General features: G+C 38.1%; 1 protein-coding gene across 3 annotated transcripts in view; it reads left to right on the plus strand.

Moving 5' to 3' along the window:
• The first annotated feature begins 435 nt into the window (after nucleotides 1-435).
• LOC112147004 (protein kinase, cAMP-dependent, regulatory, type I, beta) overlaps nucleotides 436-23192 on the plus strand; it is a 53305-nt gene continuing 30548 nt past the window's right edge. Inside the window, exons 1-4 of one of the 3 annotated variants that reach the window (XM_024273115.2) lie at nucleotides 436-612; nucleotides 2465-2652; nucleotides 11335-11505; nucleotides 13062-13153. In XM_024273115.2, coding sequence (XP_024128883.1) covers nucleotides 2479-2652; nucleotides 11335-11505; nucleotides 13062-13153 — 437 coding nt within the window. In that variant the 5' untranslated portion in view covers nucleotides 436-612; nucleotides 2465-2478. Of the gene's footprint in view, nucleotides 613-2464; nucleotides 2653-9067; nucleotides 9583-11334; nucleotides 11506-13061; nucleotides 13154-23192 lie in introns of those variants that run through there. The other 2 variants (XM_024273116.1, XM_024273117.2) reach the window with 2 other exon arrangements.

Raw genomic sequence — 23192 nt, forward strand, 5'->3', positions numbered from 1 at the left:
TGCAGAATCATTTGTTAGTACACCATGTTAAAGTTGTTAAATTGCAGGCTAAATCAGTCAAAACAAATGCTGACTGCAGCAGGGCCCATGCTTACTAGTAATCCCAAACAGTGACCTAGGTATCTCATGTACCAGAAACTAAAAAAAAAAAAAAGTCAGAAAAAACAGCAATTTGTAAATATTTGACAGATTTTTTTTATTTAATGTAAGCACTCAATAAATTGAATTATTTATTTAAACATGTAATATAGTCTTGTAGAAAACAGGTTTGTAACAGGACAAATTGTATAGCCAGGAACAGGAAGCATTGCTGCTGCAAATAAATGACCAAAAACCAATAGCTAATGTATTTTTCTTTTTATTGCATGTTTATTTGTTTATTTATTAGTGGATGTTTCCTTTAAGTGTTTTTTTTTACCTGCAGGCGCGTTGCCACGTGCCTGGCCTCGAGAGAGCGCCGCTGCGGTTATAAAAAAATGACAGATTGACGTCAATGCGACTGACGCAGAGGCTGAGCAGCAGCAGCAGCATCCCGCTAACCAGCAGCACCTCATCCCTCTAGCTCCACCACCAGCAGGGTGTTTTCTCACTGAGCATCCTCCGGAAAGAACGGTAGGGACATCACCAGCCGACTTGTGTGTAGAAGAGACCCATTTGAACCAGGCCTTCGGGGGCGTTTGTGCTATTTCGCCGTCGTAGTTCGTCTTTTTTACATCTTCGCGGGGGTTTGTTTGTCATTTTGAGGTTAGCTAAGCTAACCGTGTTAGCTTCCTTTTTGAACAGGTGCTCAGTTTCATCGGTGGTTTCGCATTTAATGTTAAAATAATAGCCTATAAATGAGAGAGAAAAAAAATAAGCGGCGTTATTTGTTGTGACAAAGCCTCACTCGATACAAGCTAGTTCCTAAAACCGTATTTGATTTTTAATGCAGTATAATCCGAGATTTCCCCTTTGAGGAAGTAACTGAATATATTCAATTCTACTTCACTTCCTGACTGGTTAAAAAACAGTTTCATTTGGGTTATCTGTTGAATCAGTATGTTCGTTCAGCTGCTTAAATATAGGAAATGGTTTTCCTTTATCTAACATCTTCACTTACACTACTACAAAACATGCTAAATGCTCATATTTCCATACATTTGCTGCACGTGCCATTTGTGTTCAAGTACAGATAAGATTTATTTGCTCAAAAAAATACATGTTCATGTTATTTTTATGCTCTTCCTTCTGAATAAAACAGATCTTTTCTATATGATCATTAAATATATATTTTTGGAGATATTTCAGTGTTTATAAGCTTCAAACTAAATAGAAGACGGCTGTTTGTGAAGTCTGTTTTGATACCAGAAGTACACTGTAACAATGAAGTATTGCCTTGTACAATGGTAGATTTTGTTATCTTTGGTAAACTCATCTTGGAGTTTGGGAACAAGTCATACTTTTAGTGTCAGCATGTTCTCCCACTCCCAAAACTAATTTAGATTTCTTGTGTGTGTGTTGCTCATATTGCAATGCTCCAAATATTCTTAATAGGTGAAAATCTGCAAGGTCTTCCTATGTGGTATGATTGACTTTTGTCAAAGGCACTGAGATTCACATTATTTCAATTTTCATCCATAATTGTTTTTACATTAATAATACAACAAAAGCTTATGTTTGATCAGTTTATGCTAGGGGTTTAATGATTTATTTTAACAAGTCATAGCCAATACAATTCATTTAGAATTATTTGATCCGAGTCACTGATCTAAAATCGATCTAGGACATCTTTATCCCAAAATTCTACCAGTGTGATTCAGATAAATACCTGGGGACTGAACAGTGCAGGTGAAGTTTTCTAGATTCCTTGTATTTTGTTGCAAGACAATTAAGTTTACATTAAATGTGTAAAAACAAACAAGTAAATACAATTTTTATGTGAAATCTGTTTATATTTAGTTTAATAAAGTTCAGCCCACAGTTGTTTTACCATATAAGAATAATAACAATCAAAATACAAATGTACTATATCTCAATATAAATTATATTTTCCAATATCAATATAATCAATTTATTTAATTTTGAAACTATTTTGAAATAGTATTGTTTGATTTAATTATAACTTGCCTCAGACAGATCAATTTGACCGGATTGTAGGAATATAAATTAATTTAGAGATTAATTGTTACACCCCTAGTTTATGCAGTGTCGGTTTGTAATGTCAGCCTGTTCCATTTAAAGAGATCTGCATCAGTTTGCATATTCTGTAAGAGATCATGTTCATACATCAGCCTGCATAATGAACTCATGGAAACAAAAACAAATGGTGATGTATCCTTCACCCCCCTTTTCTCACATGTTTTTTCCCCCCTCGTTTTCACTCTCCCATCACCATTCTGTTCTCCCACTTTTCTGCTAAAACTCTTTTTTTTCTCCCTCCCCTCCTCTTTTGGTCCTCCCTGATTCCCCCAATTGTTTGCCACAGAGATAAAAGATAAGATGGCCACCTCCTCCTCCACCCTGGAAGAAGATGAGAGTTTGAAGAGCTGCGAGATCTTTGTGCAGAAGCACAACATTCAACAAATCCTCAAAGAGTGCATTGTGAACCTCTGCATCGCTAAGCCTGAGCGTCCTATGAAGTTCCTGCGGGAACATTTTGAAAAGCTGGAAAAGGTTGGTGATACATTTTATTATAAAATATGAAACGCTGTGTGTATTCTGTTATTTTAATTTGATTTTTAATCTTGAAAATATGTTTTATCTAATTTTATTGCAGTGTTTTCTATAATTTCTATGAATTTTAAGGAAAAAGTTAGGATTTGTTGTATTTTTTTAATAAATATATCAAAAGTTATTGTAGGTGCATGTCAGTCTCAGAGAACTAAAAAAGGATTGTACTTAACCTGCTATGATAAAGGTTTCATTTTCATGTTTGTAAAAGGAGAATCCATTAGGGAATATCAGATCAGCACCCATAAAAGGCTTCACTCTTTGGTTGCAGTCAGACAACAGAACTGTTGTATGTATTTCTGACATTTATTCCAGCAGGGGACAAAGGAAATTACACATAAGCTACATCAACTTTTCTTATAGATGCAATTATATTTAAAAAAACACAGAAACAAACAAATAAAATTGATTCTGTTTCTAGAATCACATATTTAGCCTAAGCAAGTGATTTTATTTTTATTATAGCCGTGTGGGTTAATTCCATTCAGGGACCTGGCTGTTGCTCACAAGGGGATCATGAGATGCACTTTTCTGAACAATGAGCTCCTCTTTAACACCAGTGATACAAAGAGGTCATCAAGGTGTGTGAGCTGAGGCTGCAGGGTGTTAAAGAGAACCCAGACGTGAAATATAAATAAAAAACAACCCACCAACAAGAGGAGTGATTGTAATGAAAGATCATATGCAGAAGGACCGAGTTTAGTGTTCTGATGTCTGGAGGGGTTAGTTCTTATCTTTGCTGCAATGCTGTCGTGTGCTTTTTGCTGTCATATGACAAGCATCTGATTGGGGTCCTTTGAGTTTTTTCTTTTTTAAAAGTCAACTGCACATTTATTTAATTTTTAATTTAAGAGCTTGGGGTACAAATTAGGACATGTAGATGCAGAGTTAGTTACATTTTGGAATTTTAAATTCATTCCTCCACCATACCCGTATAATACAACACAGAGAGTAGTGAAATGAAAGGGTTGGTCTGAAACATATTGTTCATGTGAAAAACTGACTAACATAAAGCTGCTGCTGTGTATTTTTCTCTGAAAGCTTCATAGTCAGAGAAGCAGCAAAATTCTCCTAAAATGACTTAAAGTATCTGTTAACTCAGGGTTCTTGCATGTCATAGTATCCAAATCCCAACTTCTGCCGTTGGTTGATGTTAAGAGTCTTGAGCTCAGCCTTTTCTGGTGATCACCTTTTACGTAACAAGGTGGCAGTACTGTCGGTGCTGTTTACTGCTTAAGCACTTAATCCACCTATAGGTTGTAATCATCGTCTCCACCGAGCGGGTGTAAATTTGTAACTCCTCAGTCTCCTGCTCTGAAACGTGCTTTAGTTTCATAAGGTCAACAGGTGGCTGCCATTAAAAACGCTGCATTCTGCTCTTTGCTACGTGACTTTAAATAACTTCTTTAGTGCTCTCTCTGCATCTTTTATCTTTAACAGACATTTTCACTTGTTTGCTGTAAAGAGTTTGTCAAACTTTGTGTATTGATGTGCAGAATTAAAAATGCACTTTCTATGTTTAGAAGAAAGGCTTCATAAGCGTGGCTTTGATTGTGACCTGTGGGGGAAAAAAAAGAAAAAACTTGCATAAATGCTTAGAATGGCATCATGTTGTCAACAAATTTGCTCAGAATATGAGGTCAGTTGTTCAGAGATCCGAAACCGGCTGTGTGGGCTTCTGTGGTGTCCCAGTTTTTAAGAGGATTACAGTTTTCCTTTCCTGGCACACTCAGTAACTTTCACCTTTTTTTAAAACTAAAATGTTATTTCCTTTCAATCTGAATTCTTGTGGGTTACTTCTAACCGTAGTACTCCTATTATTTTAAGGAAAACACTAACAAGGAAAACACTAACAAGTGCAGAAAGACTATTTTCTAAAGAGTAAACAGTTCAAATGTGTCATTATTTTAAGATAGCGTGCATGCTTGTTTGTCTGTGCGTTATCTCTGTGATGGAGTAGTGACCTTTACCCTGCTGGCCGCCCAAGGACTTGGGTTGGGTTAGACTCCGCCTCCTCTCTGTCCCTGAGTAGTAGTATTATAGGTGTATAAAACATATAAGAGTGAAGTGCTCCAGAAGTTTTTTCAAATCAGGAATTGGGAAAAAATACTGAAATTTATTATTTTATTTTGCACATATTACAGAATGGATAGACACTAAATTTACATTTAATTTCTGTCTAAGTTTAATTTCCTGTTTGGGTTATTTTTCCTGCAATGCACATAGCCATCTGCACATGGTAACCTAGGCAACAGCACAAGATGCAAAGACTGTACAGTGTCCTGGATTTGATGAGCCTCTTTTTTTATATCCTCTGTCCTCTTTTGGATTTTCAGTCCTTCTCTCGTTTCACACAGAAACAAAAAAGTCCAGACATAATGAAATTTTTACCTTTTTGGTTTAATTCTTTTTGTTGTTTTTTATTCTTTCTTTTTCATTTCTGCAACTTTTATATTTTTGTAATGGTCTTAACACAGTAGTTCTAAATGTGAAAATAATAGATAACCTTTCTCTCTTCATCCATCTTCACATGGTAATGCTGCCTTTTATCTGCACAATGCCAGTGTCAGATGGGAGTCCTCATCTCCCCATCATTATGTGCTCAGTTTGTAATGGCACAAAGGTAATGTTCTCTGCAGTACCCTTCAGTAACAAAGCAGCTTTTTCAGATCGACATAGCTGACTTTTTAAGGAAGGACAAGGTGACATATCCTCCTGATTTAGTTATATTTGTGTTTTTGAACATGTTGCATGATCATATCTGTTATATCTTAAAAGAAGATTCAATAATAATTATAAAGCTATAAAAGATAACTTTTGAAAAGGGTGGGTTCTTTATATTGTGTGCCGAAATACCACATGTGCTAACCTGCTCAGTCTTAAAAAGTCTTAGAAGCACTGAGTTTATGAATTTGGAAATAATACCTTAAAAAGTCTTTATTTTTTTTATATCTGGGCCTTAAAACTTGAGCTGCTTATAACGTTTCCATTTCATATTTCATGTAATTTTTTTTGAATATTTCAACTAAGAATATTTTAATCAAATGATGTAAGTAAACATCGGGAAAACCAGTTGTTATGCACCAATAAGCTAAATGACCACCCGCGGATTGAAAAAAAGAAGTAAAAGAAGACTCTAAAACGTCATGGCACAGACCACAAAAAAGATAAGAAGCTACAGTCTTGATCAGAAATTGGGAATACATGAATAAAATGGGATATAGATTGTGAAATTTGTCTTAATTTTTTTTACATGTCCCTAAAAAGCTCTTAAAAAGTCTTAAATTTAATGTGAAGAAACTTGTAGGAACCTTGATAAAGACATGGAGGACAGAGTCTGGTGTGGATGAACTTGACTGACCTGCACAGAGTCCTGACCAGAACCTCGTAGAACCCTTTGGGATGAATTAGAGTGCAGACTGAGAGCCATGCAGGCCTTCTCTACCAGCGTGACCTGATAAATGTGGTTTTAGAAGAATGGTCAAAAATTCCTATAAACACTCCTCAACCTTGTGGAAAGCCTTCCCAGAAGACTTGAAGCTGTAATAGCCACAAAAGGTGGACCAATATCACATTGAACTCTAAAGGTTAGGAATGGAATGGGACTTCAGTTCAAATGTGAGTCCAAACAGGTGAGCAAATACTTTTGGTAATATAGTGTAGGTTTGAAGTCAAAATAAGATGTACCCCTAGGGTTGTTGGAGAAAAACATAAAAAAGTTATGGGTGGCTTTTTGGTCCACAGTAACAATATCAGCGGTAATAGTTCACAAAGTAGACTTTAGAAACTAAAGAAAATATTGTGGTAATCAGTAAAGGTAAAGGTATCATAAAGCTTTTATTGTTTATGCCATTCTGCAAACACAAGTTTTTATTTTTAATTTATTTTCTCCAACAACCCTAGGAGTTTTTGACTTCAGAACTACAGTATAAACCCATTCCCAGCGCTGATGTTCTGGCACACTTTCACAGTCACTTATTATGGCATTCCCCGTATGCTGTTATGTGGTTATCGGTCTTTGCAGCCTCTTCGACCAACATGCACCTGGCACCTTGTTTAGTGTGTCAAATCTGACCTCGGAGCCTGTTCTTGTTCTGACATGATCAGTTCACACCATTTCTCTTATTCATCGATTAGTAGGACTCCACTATTACTCCACTTTGTCCTTTTTCCTTGCTGGGTTTCTGGCCCCTGAGGCATTTTCTTACGGATTTATTGTTAAGGGGTTTATTGTCTCTCTGATGTTATCCAAGATCTTGCTTTTTCAATTTTGGCTGGTGACTTTAAACGTCCACAGCCCTGTTCCTCTTGCTCAGTCTGCTGTGTCAAACTTGAGTTGAAACTGTAGAAGCTTTCATGTCTTCTCAGGACCAGCCCGTTGTATATATTATGTATAACAGGCTGGTGTATATTTTACAGCTTCTTATATAACTTTAAGAACCTTTGCTGTTGCTTCAGATCAGTCTTGTAGTCATAAACATATTTAGAGTGCAGTGTACTTATATACTGGCACAGACATGTTTTTATCTTTGGGTTTTTTGGGACTTCAGCTTAGTTAACTTTGTATAACATTTTTTTTTACTTTGATCTGTTTTCTGAGGTGCAACTTCATGAATGCATTTTTGTATTTTCCAAAAACTTCTTAAAACTGTTAGTCCAAGTTTGGATCTTAAAGAATGCTTGCCATGCACAATCATTTTAAAGGTAACACATGTGTGTAGCTGGTCTCCATCCTCTTTGGTTACTCCTCACCACCATGCTGAGTCCAGAGCAATTTGTCAAATCTGTGTGCAGTGACCCAGACTGTAAGTCTTCTTCTCCCATGCTCAGCATGACATTCTACAGGTAAATCAGACCCCCTTCTAGTTCTCTCTTCATGGTGGTCCTTCTTTGTCCTCTTTCATCTGCCCATTGCATCCCTCTTCAATCCATTAGCAGCCAAAAAAAGAAAAAAAAAATGGGGCAAGTACAGGATTTTAGTCAAACACATCTAAAAGTTCAATGATATGTACGATATAACGATGCAATAGCTGAAGTGAAATTTTTGAGGACACGTTTTAGAAGAATAAAAAGAAGCACTGCATCATTAATGGGTATGCCCAGTTTATGTTCTTGTGTCTATGAGGGGAAAATGAAGTTGGTGGACATCATCACTATTGTCAGACCTAATACAGCAGTGAACATTCTGCCCATTGTAAGGCTGTAATGGTGTGGAACAGAGTGATGAGTAGACTGTTAGCTCCACTGGTGGATTAGCTCTGCATGCTTCATTACCTGTGTGTGATTGTGTGTGTAGTTGTGAATGTGTTTGGTACTTTGTTGTATTTGGTTCACTTGCACGCTTTCAGTCCAAGTAGTGGAGAGTGAAACTGCCTATGTCGCTGTGGACGGGGGTTATAAAAGGTAATCACTGATGGATGTCTGCGTTTTTTTTAATTAACTTTCTGCTACACTGAACATTTAGTGGATTTGCGCTTGGGGAAAAACAGTATTTTATGTTTTTTGATGAGTTTTTTGCTTCATGAAGAGTGTTGAACGAGAGGTGATGCTAGCTGTTGTTTAAATTTGCTCATGCAAATTGATTCAGGTCATGAAAAGAATGGAATTGAGTCATTTTAATAACATTACTCACCAGTTAATTATTTTAAAGTGGAACAGGAAAGGGTTTTAATAACATTGTGTGTGTGGGATTGGGTTTGCGTCATATTTATTACTCTTTCGGTTCATGAACCTTCATGGAGAGACTTCTTATTCGTCCTGCTGATGCTAGTGTCCTCTGCCTCATCTGTCCTCTCTCTTTGGCTCACAGCTGCCAATGATGACGCAGAAAGAGCAGAGGAGGAAAATAGAGTAAAAACGAATCTAATTTAGGGTGATGGTTTCAATTCTTGAAAAAAACTAGAGGAAGGCTTTTTCAAAGGCATCATCAGAAGAACCAGACTGCATTTGTTTCTTTGAAGCTGCTGAACGAATGTCTTAGTAAAATATAGAGCCGTAAGCTAATTCTTCAATTCTTTAGAAGTTAGTTAAGCTTGGGGTGCAGTGTTTGTGTTATTTTTGTCCTGCCTGGTCACTGGACACTAAACAATGAGATGACTTGTTGAAGATCTGAGCACAAAGTTCTCACTTGTTTACTGACCCAATGATCCAAGAGGAAAACACGTAAAGGAAATGTAAGGCAAAATGATGTATTCCTTGGGGGAATGTTTGGTTCCATTCATGGTGGAAGAATATACAGACATGCCATTTGTTTCCAACAGTAGCCCATTTTAAGGAAAGTCACGTTTTTTAATTCTGTGCAATGACTCACATGGACAGAAAAAGAGAGGGGGAAGGAAAGTGAGATCGTCTGTAAATGCTGTCAAAACTCGTGTGTGGAGATGTAGGTGTGTGAAGCACCGTTGCTTCCTGATCGGTCTCAACTGCTCAGGATGCTTGCAGTGCCCTGTTGTCATAGTGACGGAGGGTAGCGAGAGGAGCTTGCTCATTGCGCCACCTGATTGTGAGTGTGAGAGAGGGAGCCAGAGCGAGGGTAGGAATCAGCGACACAGTTGCGCAGGAGCGATGGAGAGGCAGAGTTTTTGCTGTGATCAGTGTTTTCATCAGTAGACCTGCTTTTCAGCTGCTGTTTTTTCTGGGTTTGGAGGGAGAATTTTAACTCTTTCTTTCTTGCGCACAAACCTGGATTATCTGCCTACATTTCCTGCAGAGATGGGAGGATTTTAACACCGTTTGATGTGCCAGTGAGATGGGAATCCATGTGTGTAGACTCCCACTCTTAGTGGGACACAAACAGACTTTGACTCGATGCCTGGTGCCTCTGAGAGGCTGAGGGACACACAGCAGGCCTGGCCAGGGGCCCTCCATGCCATGGTAAATAGCTTTTTATTGAAAGGGAAACATTAGCTCACATTCCTGAAGTGATCGCTCCAGGAGGAGAGAATCCCTTGAACAGTTTGGATGTATTTTGTGCTAGCTTTGAAGACAAGATGTCTTCAATAGTTTGAGTGAGTAAATATTTTGTGGTATTTGTTCCAAATGTATTAGCAGTGCATACTAGAGTCGCCCTTTTATGCACAGCCTTTTTTGTTTTAGTTCTTGGTGCAGAAGTTTGCAGTATGTCACCCTAACTGCAGACCTTGTCACCTTTATTTAGCTGAGTGCGGGAGCTCTCATCCCTCCACGTCCCCATCCCCTGCACTCTGCCTGTGCATGTGTTGCTCAGGTTGTGTGCAATAATGTGTGTGAGTTGTTTGCATCATTGCTGCTCTCTAGTTGTTTTCTTTCTTTTTCCTGCTGGCTGTTCTCCCCCAGGCGGTGACTCTGCGTAAGCAAGAACTGCGTAATTGTGTGTGTCCTGAAGTTTGTTTGCTTGGTTATTTGACTTGTGTGTGTGTGTGTGTTAGTGCGTGTGTTTGCATCTTCATTAGTATTCTAGTTTACACAGACAGTATGCAAAGCACATAACAAGATGTAATGAGAAGCAGAAGAGAGAAGAAAGACAGGATGCACAGACCTAGAAAATGGCTTTTTTAAAGGTTCTGGTTAATGAATGAATTGTAAACATAAGTGGTTAATGGTGTTTATCATTGTAAAAAGGATCTGTGACTGTTTCATCCTTATCTTTTATTGAAAAGATGTTCAGGGAAGCTGGGATTGAAGGTGTGGGCTGGATAGTCATGTTTGTGCAGTTTCAGTCTCCTCCTGTCATTTATACTCAGTCTCTCTCTGAGTCAGAATTTCTCCTGAATATTCAGTATCTGACACAGCTCGTCTTTCATTTCCTCTCCATGTCCTTCGTTCTGTTCCTTCTGCGTTCATTTATTAAGATTGAACCTGTGGAAATTCTTCTCAAGGTCTTCTGCCTTCTCTCTGATTGTTACTGCCAGCATGAGTTCTGTTCATTTTCTTAATTGTGATTAGCAGGAAAAGAAATAAATGCGCTTTAAGTTTTCTGATCACGACATTTCATGGATATATTTCTGGTGTTTCAAGATTTTTTTTTCTTTGAAATAGTCTAGAAAGTGAAGGAGCAGACAAAAACTGATCCTCTCAGATAAAAATAAAATAAAAAAAATTCCTTGAGCCTTATTCAACCACGAGATGTAAAAGTAAAACCCTCATAAGAACACTAAAATAAGTGTTTAATACAGCAGGTGCAGAAGGATCCTCACCAGATTTAAAAAATAAACAACCCAGCAAATATCAGTCCTGCTGTCAGGTTGAATAATTTCTAGTTGATTTACATGTTTATATGTTTAATCATGTTTGTGGTCTATAATTTTTAACAAATTAGAACTCATTCGTTGCATTTTGAGTGTAAAAAAATCAGGAAAGTGAGATTGCTTGTCAAACTTAATCTTTTATTTTTTCCTATCTTAAAACAGGGGGTTGGGTGTGTTTTCAATATCTTTAATTCTTTATTTAATAGAAAAAGAAATTATTGTTTTACTATTATCGCTATTTATTTCAAGAAGTTGTTTAAAACATTTGTCTCTAGGAGGCAGGGCTTTAAATGACAAAACTCTTTTTATTTAACTGTTGATTTTCTTTTCCTTTGCTCTCTTTGTCAGTAACTAATTTACCAAATAAATGAACCTCTTGTTTCTGCCTTTGCACTTTCAGGAAGAATGCAAGCAGATTATGGCACGCCAGAAATCTAACAGCCAGTCAGATTCACACGACGATGAGGTGTCCCCTCCACCTCCGAACCCCGTCGTCAAGGCCCGCCGGCGCAGGGGAGGGGTCAGCGCCGAAGTGTACACCGAGGAGGATGCTGTCAGCTACGTACGCAAGGTCAGCCCGCCCAAGAGCTTAGAAAATACTCCTGTATTTTCAAAACTTACCTCTGGACACAGCCATCCATACATTCTTTCCCATAAGGGCAGGTATTCACTTTAGTTAGTGTGTCATTGTTGTAGATGTTCAATTATAACTACCTTGACATAAATTGGTGGGTAATGACATAAGGGCATGAGCCCCATCACCACATTGCAATTGAAAATCCACCGAAGCATCTTCCTCTATCTATATGCATTTGTAGTTTTGACACACACTGCAGCCTCTATATATTCCTATAAAGCCTGCTCTTGTATCCATCTTTTTCTCCTAAATGGAATGACATACTCTCGGAAAAACCCACGGACGGATACGCAGAGCCACATAAAAAACTTGTGGTAAAAGAAATGCTGTCGCTGTTTAATATTCTGCAGATAAATCTTAGAAAATTGAATTGAAATTAATTAGAAAATAAAAGCCTTCATATAAGAGTGAAGAGTGCATTCTGTTCTGTAATAATTATCACAAACTCAGACACACACTGCTTGTTTTTAAATTAAACACTCGTCTACCTACATCACTTTCATTGACTGTGAAATTACAGCTAATTGAAGAGATTGCAATTAATTATCTATCATTTCCCATTTAATTAAAACAGATTTGATACAAATTGCTAAGCCTTAACAGATGGTGAGGTCTATTGGATACAAGACTGAAAAGCATGATTAATAGTGGCTTATAATGAAACAGCATAAGGGAAATTAAAGTGAAGCTTTAGCCCTTTAAGGTTTCTTGGTCGTTCCAATTTCTACTATTAAAAAAGCAACAACTCCCCCAAAAAACCAAACTTTCAGAATACATCTTCTTTTTCCTCTTGAGTTTCAGCTCTGACCAGACTCCTTCTCTATTTGCCAACTTACCAGCTAAGCTTGTAGTGCTACAGACAGATACAACCTTAGTGCCCTTTTACACATGTAATGTGGTTATGTGTGCACTTCTGTACATATTGTACACTGCACAATGTGGTTCTCTTCATGTGGAGACATCTGTTCCTTTAACTTAATTACAACCTTTCTTCTTTCCCCTGTGAGAGGCCAAACAGAATCACACTCCCTCACCCAGTCGTTCTTAAGAAATATATTTTAATAACACTTTCTTCTCTTTTTATCTTTTTAGTTTGTCATTTTTACATACAGGCAAAATGAGAATACATTTAATCTTTTTTTTTTTGGTGGCTTTAGTAATCTGCTGCTTTGTTGTGGCTTCAGATGTTCTCTTTACATGAGCACACACCAAGAAGCCAGGGACATGAAAATGCATGTTTTATGAATGAGCTCAGGGCTCATGTGCATTTTTTAAGACCCCATGTGACATTTTGAGTGTAATCCCTGAACAGATGGGCTTTCCCAAAATATATCCAAACTTTTTCTTTCAGAGTTTGCCAATACACTTCCCTTTAATTATTTGATTTAGGCTGCTTTTGAAGTTGACTATATTCTGCGTTTTTTTTGTTGGGTTTTGTTTCATGTGTCTGCCTGCAATTTGTTTGTAGTGTTGACTGTGTTTCTTCACAGGTGATTCCAAAAGACTACAAGACCATGACTGCCTTGGCTAAGGCCATTTCCAAGAATGTGCTGTTCGCTCATCTGGACGACAATGAAAGAAGGTACGAAACCCTTGTTGTGTCAAATCTGAGTGCCCCCTGTACAAACACACAAGAATTATTTTCTACTTTTTTATGTGTACTTAATAATTGGTTAAACATTTATCCATACTACAGAATATGTAATCATTATGTTTTAAAAGCAGCAATTATTTTTATTTTTTGTGTTTGTGTTGTAGGTTTTTATTCCTTAATTCCTCCTATTTAAACTAATTTAATACTTGCCCTACTTAAATGCTCAGTGTTGAATGATTTATGTGGATGTGGATCAAAGCCAGAAGTCACAACATGTAGGTCAAACAACAAAGTTTTCCTGTGTGCCAACAGCATGGTTGTTTTTTTTTTTTGACCTCTTTACAAGTCCACAGACCTTTGAAGTACACAAAATGAGGCTAAAGCTCTTGGATTTTAAGGGTCCACTTGATAATAGTGTATAGATGTGTGCAGTTTAACAAGAAATACAAGCAATTTTTGACTGAAAGTTTTGCACTTTGAATTTGATGCTCATTTCCTCTTAAGTCTGCAAAGATGCTGAAAGAGGAGATGAGAACGCAAAGAAAGGACAAAAGTAAGGGGGTATGTGATAGGTGTGTGGAAAGCTAATGCATCTGTCTGCTTATGTTGTATTTTGATGCTGGTTGTTATGGTAACTGGTGAATATAGTTGTATCAAGTTTCAGATGTGGGCTGTGGTGCACAAAGAAATTAGCAACTCTCTATCATTATTGTCAAAAAAAGAGGGAAGAAATGCCAAGTTCTCTCAGTGTCTCCTTTTATCTCACCATCTGCTCATATTTATTGTGCTTTCACATTCTTCCTATCTTCAGCCATCCTCTCATCATTCTTCCATCTGTCCCAGATCTCTAGTGACGGCCAAATCTGGCTTTGACAGGGGAGGGTGTATTGTGGGAAGACTCTTAGGTGGCTGGCGGATTTGTCTGCCAGCCGGAGTAATGTTTCATTGGCGGAGAGAATCCATTATGCCCCATGGAGAAGAAAACACCGGAGCTTTCCTGTTGGCAAGAGCGGCTGCAGCCCAAACCCAAAACACAGTTTTGCCTTTCTTTCGTCAGCTGACAATTTGAAATGCCTCTTTGGCACAGGCAGTCAGGCCTCTGATTGCATGTCACTGCGTTTTAAGAGAATTACATCGGGGTGCAACTTGTGATAGATCCGGACAGTTTGAAAAATGTCATACTCTGGTGGCTGGTGCTGCAGATTAAAGTTAGAAAAGAAAAATACTTGGAATCAAACCCTAAGCCATCAGGTTTTAATGGACTCAATGCTTTTTGGCATGCCAAGCTGAGTAATGCAGTTGTCATCAGGTCTTGAAGTTGTCCACAATGCAGAGTTTTTCCAACTGGCTATCCTGTGTGCTGTTTTACTTGCACAGTTTTCCTTGTTTTTTATATATATATATATTGGTACACCTTTCAAAATTAAATGGATAAAGCATTAAATCTTGCACTTGTCAATGCAATGTTCACAGCACAATTTCAGTTTTGAAGTTGGATGCAAATGGATTTTATTTCAGTTTTTTTGGGGGGTCAAATTGCCTTGGTTTAGTAACATCTCTAAAATATATAGAAAGCAGTATATATCTATAATACATTTTGTATTTGTTTTTTTACAAAGTGTCTGTAGATACAACAGTTTGTTGAAACAGCTAAAAGAGTTGTGATCAGACTAAGTGATAATACTTTTTAATGTTAAAGATGTCAGTGGTGACACCTAAAATAAATAAATAAACAAGCCTTTTGACCTACTATAACTCTTTTCTCTTCCATTTACCCAATCAATTCTGACAGCTCAGAGCTGCTTTTCTCCATGACAGAATCGGCTGATTTACAGTGCTACTGTAAAGTGTTGCACACCATTGCAAGGATGCTTTTCTCCGCTTCAGAATCCGCTGGAATTATAATTGCAAAAACAGTTTAAGAGTCATGGTAGTCAAAAAATGTCAACGCTGGAGCTAAAGCTCCAGTTTTAAAATGGTTAAATTTAAAAAAATAATTTTTTAAAGATTTCTGTTTTGAGTAAAAGAAGCAACAAACACAATAATGACCGCCAGACAAGACCACAAGGCATGCAATTGACATTTGTGTATGACAATAGTAAAAGTGCATCAAAAGCAAACCTAAACCAAGCTATGGTGATATGGTACTGAGTTAGGAAGGGTCTCCATATTGTCTTATGTCTTTGCAGTTTGTTCATTTTATCCAAAGCGATGATGTATGGCAGATACCATCTTCCACACCCAGTGTTCAAAATTTGGATTAAAAAACGTTAATGACGCTTGTGTGTTGCTTATCCGCACAAATTGTACTGTGTATAACTTAGCATATGTCAGGACTGGCTCCGAGTGATTTCCACTCATGACACTTTGTCATATTTCTATAAAAGAATCCAAGTTATGACTCAATTTTGGATTGGCAAAGACAAATTCATGTGTTACATTTTTCCCGTAACTATGTTTTATTCTTTATTCTTTTGCCTCCTTTTTGTTGTTGTACAGCCTTCAATAACTTTTTCGCCAGACTGTTCGTCTGGCTTGGTCCCATTGAGTTGCGTTTTTTTGTTTAGGGCTTTAGGGCTCCAAATTCAGATACGCCAATCTATGTTCAACTTTATGCCAAGCTAGAAAAATGAGAAATACAAATCAAACTGGAAAGATTGAGCTAGTTGGTGTATTTCCCCACATCTATTATCTCAGACAGCTTTTACAGTATACTTTAACCAGCGATGTCCTTGTTATTGCATGCAATAAAAAGGCTGAAAAATATTTGTTCTTCATCTTGATGCCTTCTGTTGTTTGGATCGATATTCACTGTGTAAAGTACGTGAGAGTTTTCTGTGTGCCAGAGCTGCTTTGGACTGACGCAGAGCAGCAGATGGACTCTGACTGCACAGCTCCCTCTCTACAGCTTGTCTTCGTGCTCTTCTCTCATTCTGCAAACAGCTGACCCTTTGGGTTGTCAGATGTTCCTGCACATAAGGTCTACGTGGGTGAAAATGTAGTGATGGATCTTGTTGTCCCGTTATCAGAGGGGTTATTTCAGTTCAAACAAACATCAGATCAAATCTTTTGAAAGGGATCTGACCTTTAGATTAATATTTTATTTCATACAACAAAAAAAGTCAACAATACCTGTATTTGTATTACGGAGGATTCTTGTGTGATTGAGCGGTCAGTGGTTACACACAATTTGTTCCCCTAGTATTATGCCATCATTCCTTTGAGGACCAACTATTATTTACAACAATGAAGCCGTTTGTTTCCTGCGCGCTTCGGCTCTCATTCTCTGCACTCATCTTTCCTATCCTCCCTTGTTTTTCTCTCATCATTTCGTTCCACTCTGTGTCATTTATAATTTTTTTTATAATTTTCTTAATTTACTCATTTGCCTTCCTAGGGGTTCTGGGAGACTACACTAACAATTTTAGTACTTTGACAATATTTTGCTTCAGTAATTTAAAGATCTTCTAGTTCACTCTTATGTTGTACCCTTTGCCTTCCTTTTTTCCATCTTAAAAAGAGTTAAAATTGCATTTGTTTGATTCCAAATTGGAGACTTCTTCAACAAATCAGCAGTTGTTTAAGATTAAAGAGAAAAGTTGGAGCAGTTAAAGTAACAGTGAAAGATGAAAGGTTGAAGCTAACGCGTGTTCAGATACCAGAAACACAAATACCGGCAGCCCTACCAAAGCTAGAAGGGATTATCCTGTCTCGAAAGCCTTCACACACAGACACACACACGTGTGCATACTGTATTTTAGGTACAGTAACAAGTATGCATGTCAGAATGTTTTCTCAGTATGTCTCCAGCTGGGAATGTAGAGTCTCTGATTAACACGCCGTTCTGTGTGTCAAACTTTATGGCCTCATAGTTTTTGAGCTGCACCAGCCGCACTTTTGTGTGTGTGTGCGCATGCATGTGTGGGTCAGTTTTTTTCCCTCCAGCTGCCTGGATGTTAAATTTGATCACATATTGGTTCTTGAGGGATTTTAGCTAAATCTATTTACTGTTATTAAAAAAAAAAGCAAGTCTCTTGACTGATAAAGATGCTTTCATTTGTGTTTAATTGTTTAAAAATCATTGTTTATCTTTAGTTATTTTTCCGTACACTAATCAATTGATGCCGCCCCCCCCAAAAAATTCTCGGGGCCCCCAATCCCCCTTTGTATTCCAGCTTTTGGCTCATGCTTATGACAGCAGTAACCCACAGGGAACAAATCTAGCGATGTCTTCAAAGTGTCCCTCTCTGGTTCTGTTAGTTTTGGAGTCATGAAGGATGTCTAGTTCCTTATTTGTTTGCGAGACATTCCCTGTGATTGAGTTGCAAGTATTTGTTCAAAATGGAATGCTGCCATCATTTGTTTAGCTGATAATCAGGAAAAGTTAAAGCATTTAGAAGTTGCATCTGAATTAATCTTTTTCTTCTTAATGACAGCATGTGACCATTTTTGATTTAACAAATAAAGGTTTGAGAAGCAGTTCAGGGGAGTTAGACAAAAGAAAAATGAGAATGTTATAGTTATTCACTTCTGTGTAAAAGTACATACAAACATCATTTAACATAAACAAAGCAAGAACATGGATTTTTTTTAATCACTCCTTATATTCTAGCTAGACTAGAAACACAAATATTTCACTTTGTAAAACCTCAACTTTAAAGTATCAAAAAATCAAAATGCAATATTTCATTTTAAACAAATTTTAGATACAGTTTCAATCTTAAGTCAAGTTTAGTTTATGCATACATATACATGCATTCTATAGATTGATGTGAATTGTAATTTACTAAATTTATTTGCTCCCACTTATTATTGACTGTCAATATTGAAATGATTTAAAATGGCTAGCATTGCCATTAAGCTGTTTTCCTATTCAACTTTATTCTTTAAAAGTCATATATGTCTCCCTTTGGTAGCTTTAGGTGAATTAATATGAATATTTTCTTGCTGTATACAGTAATAAGGGAGTATTCAGACTGGAAAAGTTTGTTGGTTCCGAACAGAGTCTGCTGGATTTGGTCCGGATATTGTCCTGAGCCTTGCATTTGGTCTGTTTTCAGACTGCAGTCTACTGGAGATTTCTGTTTCAAACTAAAGCCTGTAAACAAAACCATGTGACTAAAGATCACATTGGCCTGGAATTATGAGCACAGGTAAAGCGACAACAGGCAGAAATTATGGAAGACCTTCGCTTTGTAATCCTTGCGGGATAGTTCACTTTTCAAACTTTTTATTTTGCTGATCAGTTTTCAACGTCTGTATCAACATCAGGTACTGCACGTTCTATTGCTACTTTGGTACTGGCGGAGGGATGCTGTAAGGTGGTTACTGAGAAGAAGTTGGATAAGAAAGTACGCTGACAAGTTTTTATGACATATATATAGATTGTTGGGAAAATGGTGTGAGAAGCAATGTTTAACACATTAAAAGATGTTTTGATGAGCCTGTATTCACCCAACCACATTTTGACTGAGTTGTTATTGCCTCATTGCTCCACCTTGGTCCACTAATGACCGGCTACAGTAGCTGTTTTGGTCCAGTTGTTCCACTCCGAGCACTGTCACTATTCAGACTGAGGAAACAGAGCAAACCGAAGCTCAGTCCGATTGGAAACGACCCGAGACCACCTCAAAAGAGCTGTTCCTGGTCCCGGACTAGCTTCTGCTTGGATGCATTCAAACTGAAAAATTTGTCCCAGATTATTGGGAGAAACAAACTCTGGTTCACTTTCAGTGAACCAAATGTGTCCAGTCTGAAAACACCCTTAAGAAAACCTGGCCATACATGTGTTAAGACATAGGGATGCTGGGCAAAAATTTAAATGCACAAGCAGACACATATGTGCTAATCAAACAGTGTCTCTGTGCCCACATTAGTTGGTACCACAAAAGCCTCTCTTGGGGAACAGTGTAAACACAAGAAGCCCTTCTCTCTGTACATTCACAGACACTGTCTGGCAGGCGTGAATAAAGAAACCCTGTTTATCCGTTTTGTAGAGCTCTCCGGGGAAAGTTTAGAAAACTGTAAAGCAGCTCTGTTATCCATTTACAGAAGTTGTTAAACCTTTTTAAGCCTGGAACTTAAATCTTAGTAGCCAAATGTAATAGATTACCTCTGTGGAGAACATTTTATGCATTTTCTTAGCTCTGTAAATGCAGTTGTACAACACTAAATTAACACATCTCACTAAAAACTTTGTAGCAATGACACATTAAAAAAAAGTTGAAGTGTTTGTACTTACCTCATCCTTCTAGATTTAATCCTCTAATTAACAAGCAGAGTAATGAGTTGATGAAATGACTGATTAGCTGACCTTTGACCCTCAAACCACGACCTTTGTATCTTCTGCTAAAGTCCCTGCTGATGGACAGAGAACATCTTCAGTGTAAACCGAAGGAGTGTAGAAACCTTAATAACTAAATCATTTTTTGAGAGAAAACTAAACGAACCCAAAGTGTATTAAAAAGATTAGTGTCATAAAGTGCTTGAAAGGAAGTTTATGTAAGGCCTATGCCAGGAGTCAAAGCAACAAAGAGAATCCAAGGGGAGATAGTATACTGTCTGGCCATATCAGATAAACACAGCTGTCGGGCCTGGATCTGATAGCTCAGTAACAGTAACTCGAAACTGCAGCGACGCTTTTTAGTGGGGCGAGGGTCTGAAAGTGAAACGGAGACAGACTTATCTTAAGCAGCCATTATTTTGTTTGTGAAATGTGACAAAACTTGAGTTTGAAGTTCTGACATCACAACCGCTCTGTGACGGTGAGTCTGCTGCAACCATGCAACAACCCCCTAGGGGGGGTTTTTGCCGCACACAGAAGAGACTGGTAGGAAGCATCATCAGGATCAGTGCTTTCTCTGCTCAGCTCTGTGCGTTTCTTTGCACATAAAGGTGTGATGCAACTCCACATCTTAGCATTTAATTAAAATTAAATGAATTAACTTTTTGGATGCAAGTTTAAGTATTTTCAAGTGAAAGAGGATGTAATTTGTATGTTGTTGTTGTTTGTATTGACTATTGGTTCTATGATCACATCCCCTATACCTTTGCCAGCTCCTTGTCTGTCATCCTGTGTTTTTTCAGAGCTTGGAGGTTACTCAAACTACTTGTTCCTGTCCTTCCATCCTTCTGTTCCGACTCATTCACGTCTATGTTCACCCTCACAAGTCCCTCCCCCACATTCATGTGCAGCCGTCTCTCTCTGTCTCCTGCATGGCTTTGTGCTGCTGCCACAATGCCAGGGGCCAGGCGAAGAGGTCACACACCACAGGAGACCTGCAGAGCTGGCTGAGCCTCGACCATCCCCACCGCTATCTACTGCACAGCTACCAAACCACTTACAAATCCCCAACATCACCCAGCTTATTAAGTCTTTGCTTCAGCTTGAGCAACTTTCACTTAAGGTCCATGCAAACCATATTATAATGGTAAAATCCAATCAGCTTCTATCTTACAAATTTATTAAATAAATGTGCATGTCTTGTTAGCTCACAGATATTTATAGAGACACTTATAAACCCAAGCTCAAATAAATTTATAGCCAGAAACACTTTGACACCATCATCCCCAACCAGTGTACCTATCTATTGCTACTTTTTCTGTTATCAGCCAATTTTCCCTCTCCATTATTTCATCACTTTCTCCCTTAAATGCTTACAAAGTAAAGAGAAATGCAGAGGTAATGGTTTTTAAGAACAGTTGTTGCAGATTTTGAAATGGCAATATTTTTTCCGAAATGTACGCCTGAGTCAGTGCAGGACCGTTTTCCAGCAGGTATGACTCATCTCTCCTCTTCCAGCTGCATAAAACATCAAAGTGAGAAGGCTTTTGTGTTCTGCTGTGCATCTGTTTTTGTGTATCAAACTTTTATGTGGATGCATACTTAATAATACATCATAAGCCCAAATACAGTATGTTTTAGACAAATATGTATAGTGCAAAATGCATCACCTTAAGCAGAGTTACCGTCTGAAATACTTGCCGCTAGATGCATTGGTCGACCACACAGATTCATGTCAGTCGTGATCATGTACTGTGTCACGTTTTGTTATGTATAATCATTTTCCTGCTGAATGTTTCCTCTTGCTGTGAGGACATGATGTTCCTACAGCCCCTCGGTAGCCTTTTACTCCAGTCAGGCCTAAAGGACAAATCCCGCTTTGACCACCTCACTCCAGCAGAGGATGGCGCAGGCTGATGGAATTGCCTGGGTTGCCCCATGGCCTCCTATTGTATACATCACGTCTGCTTTGTCCGCGCCTCTGCGATAGGTTCCAGCGCACAAACACGGACAAAAGTCTTGTTATAGCGTGCTAATTCTCCCATGACCTCCTCATTGGTTCGATGGTGTCACTCCCTTTGAGTTTCATTTAGATTAGAGGCACTCAACCCTTTTCTATGCTCGATGATTTGCTGTATGAGGCCTGTTGCAGACTGTAGGTCTTCATCAAGGGGGCTATGGTTTTTAGGTCATGGTTTGCTGCAGCAGTTATGAATCAAATTATGTTAACAAACTGTCTACCAATAATCCTAACAGTTGACAGCTTAATCAATTGCAATGAGTAAATCCATGTTCCTGTGAATTTTTTTTTGTAATGTTGTTAGTGGTTCATGTGAGCTGGAAGTTTCTTTATGATCTTGACAATTCATAAGTTGTTGAAAGCAATGTTACATATAACTAATTCTGCATTTTCTTATCAAAACTGGCTGAGCTTAAAAAAATCAGCAACACTTTATAATAAGATTCATTTAACAAGCTTTATTAACACATTAACAAGCATGATTAATGTGTTTATTGGGTTTTAGTAAGACATTTATTAGTACAATAAGTTGATTAGGGTTTATTAACATACTTAGTTAGAATTATTAACATGTAAAGTGAGACCATTGTACACAAAGGCCATATTAATAAACTGCTTAGAAGCTAAATAAATGTCTTAACTGTATGTCAACATTATATTGACTATTTTGCAGCACCTCATCTCAATTTTTTTTATCAAATTAAATTGCTTACTTACTTAAAAAAAGGCTATAATATAAAATACATTATTTGATCTCTTCAAAGCAACTATTTTTTTTTAATTTTCAGACAGGAAATGAGCTTTTCTCTAAATATAAATACACTATTTAACTTCCAATATTTAACTTATTTAACGGTATTTAACTTAAAATTTGCATCTTTGTTAGTTTTTCTAGTTAAATGAAATCTCTTCATAGCTAAACCCAATTGGATTTAAATTTGAAATATTACACATACATTAATGTTTAATTGAATCACATAAAATAGGAAACTGAGTTGTGATCTTGTGAATCAAACAGGAAATGATTCAGTACCTGTAGCTCCAATTAAAAAAAAAAGTACATTGTATGCCTTAAGGTAAAGTAATTTGATCTAACTTGTCGATTAATCCTTCTAGATCAGGGGTCTCAAACTCGCGGCCCGCGGGCCATTTGCGGCCCGCAGGATGATGATTTGCGGCCCCCGTCTTCATATGAAAGATTACTGTTCGTGCGGCCCGCAAGGCTGATATGAATGACACTTGTTATGTGCAGAGCTGAATGAACCAATCACAGTAAGGTATATGACTCTGGAGGCGGGACATCGGCGGTCTGTCCAGTGCCTCTGTCTATCATTCATTCCTTCCTCCAGTCAGCTGGGCGGAGGAGGAGCCATGAAGCACCAAACGCGATTTCCCGCGCGGGGAATTTGCTGCTCGCGGCTCGTCAAAAAATGTGTTTCTGTCGCCGCGTGTCGAAGGGGCTACCAGCTCCGTCTGTGGATGTCTCTCTCAGAATGAATGAATACACATATGATGTCGAGGAATACGTTTTTTGACGTGCTGACTGTTCCTAACCAGAGCTCCTCAACCTCCGATCCTCAAACCTGTAAAAGCCCGCCCCGCGCGGCGATCCGCGGCACCCGGCTGTCAGACATGAGATTCTGAGCTTGGCTCGCGCCTGCGTGCGCGTGTCTGTGACTTTTAAGGTTCACACACCGGCTGTGTCGGCGCGCATTCCAGTCCAT

The sequence above is a fragment of the Oryzias melastigma genome, linkage group LG8 (genome assembly GCF_002922805.2).
Source record: "Oryzias melastigma strain HK-1 linkage group LG8, ASM292280v2, whole genome shotgun sequence".
NCBI classification, from domain to species: Eukaryota; Metazoa; Chordata; class Actinopteri; order Beloniformes; family Adrianichthyidae; genus Oryzias; species Oryzias melastigma.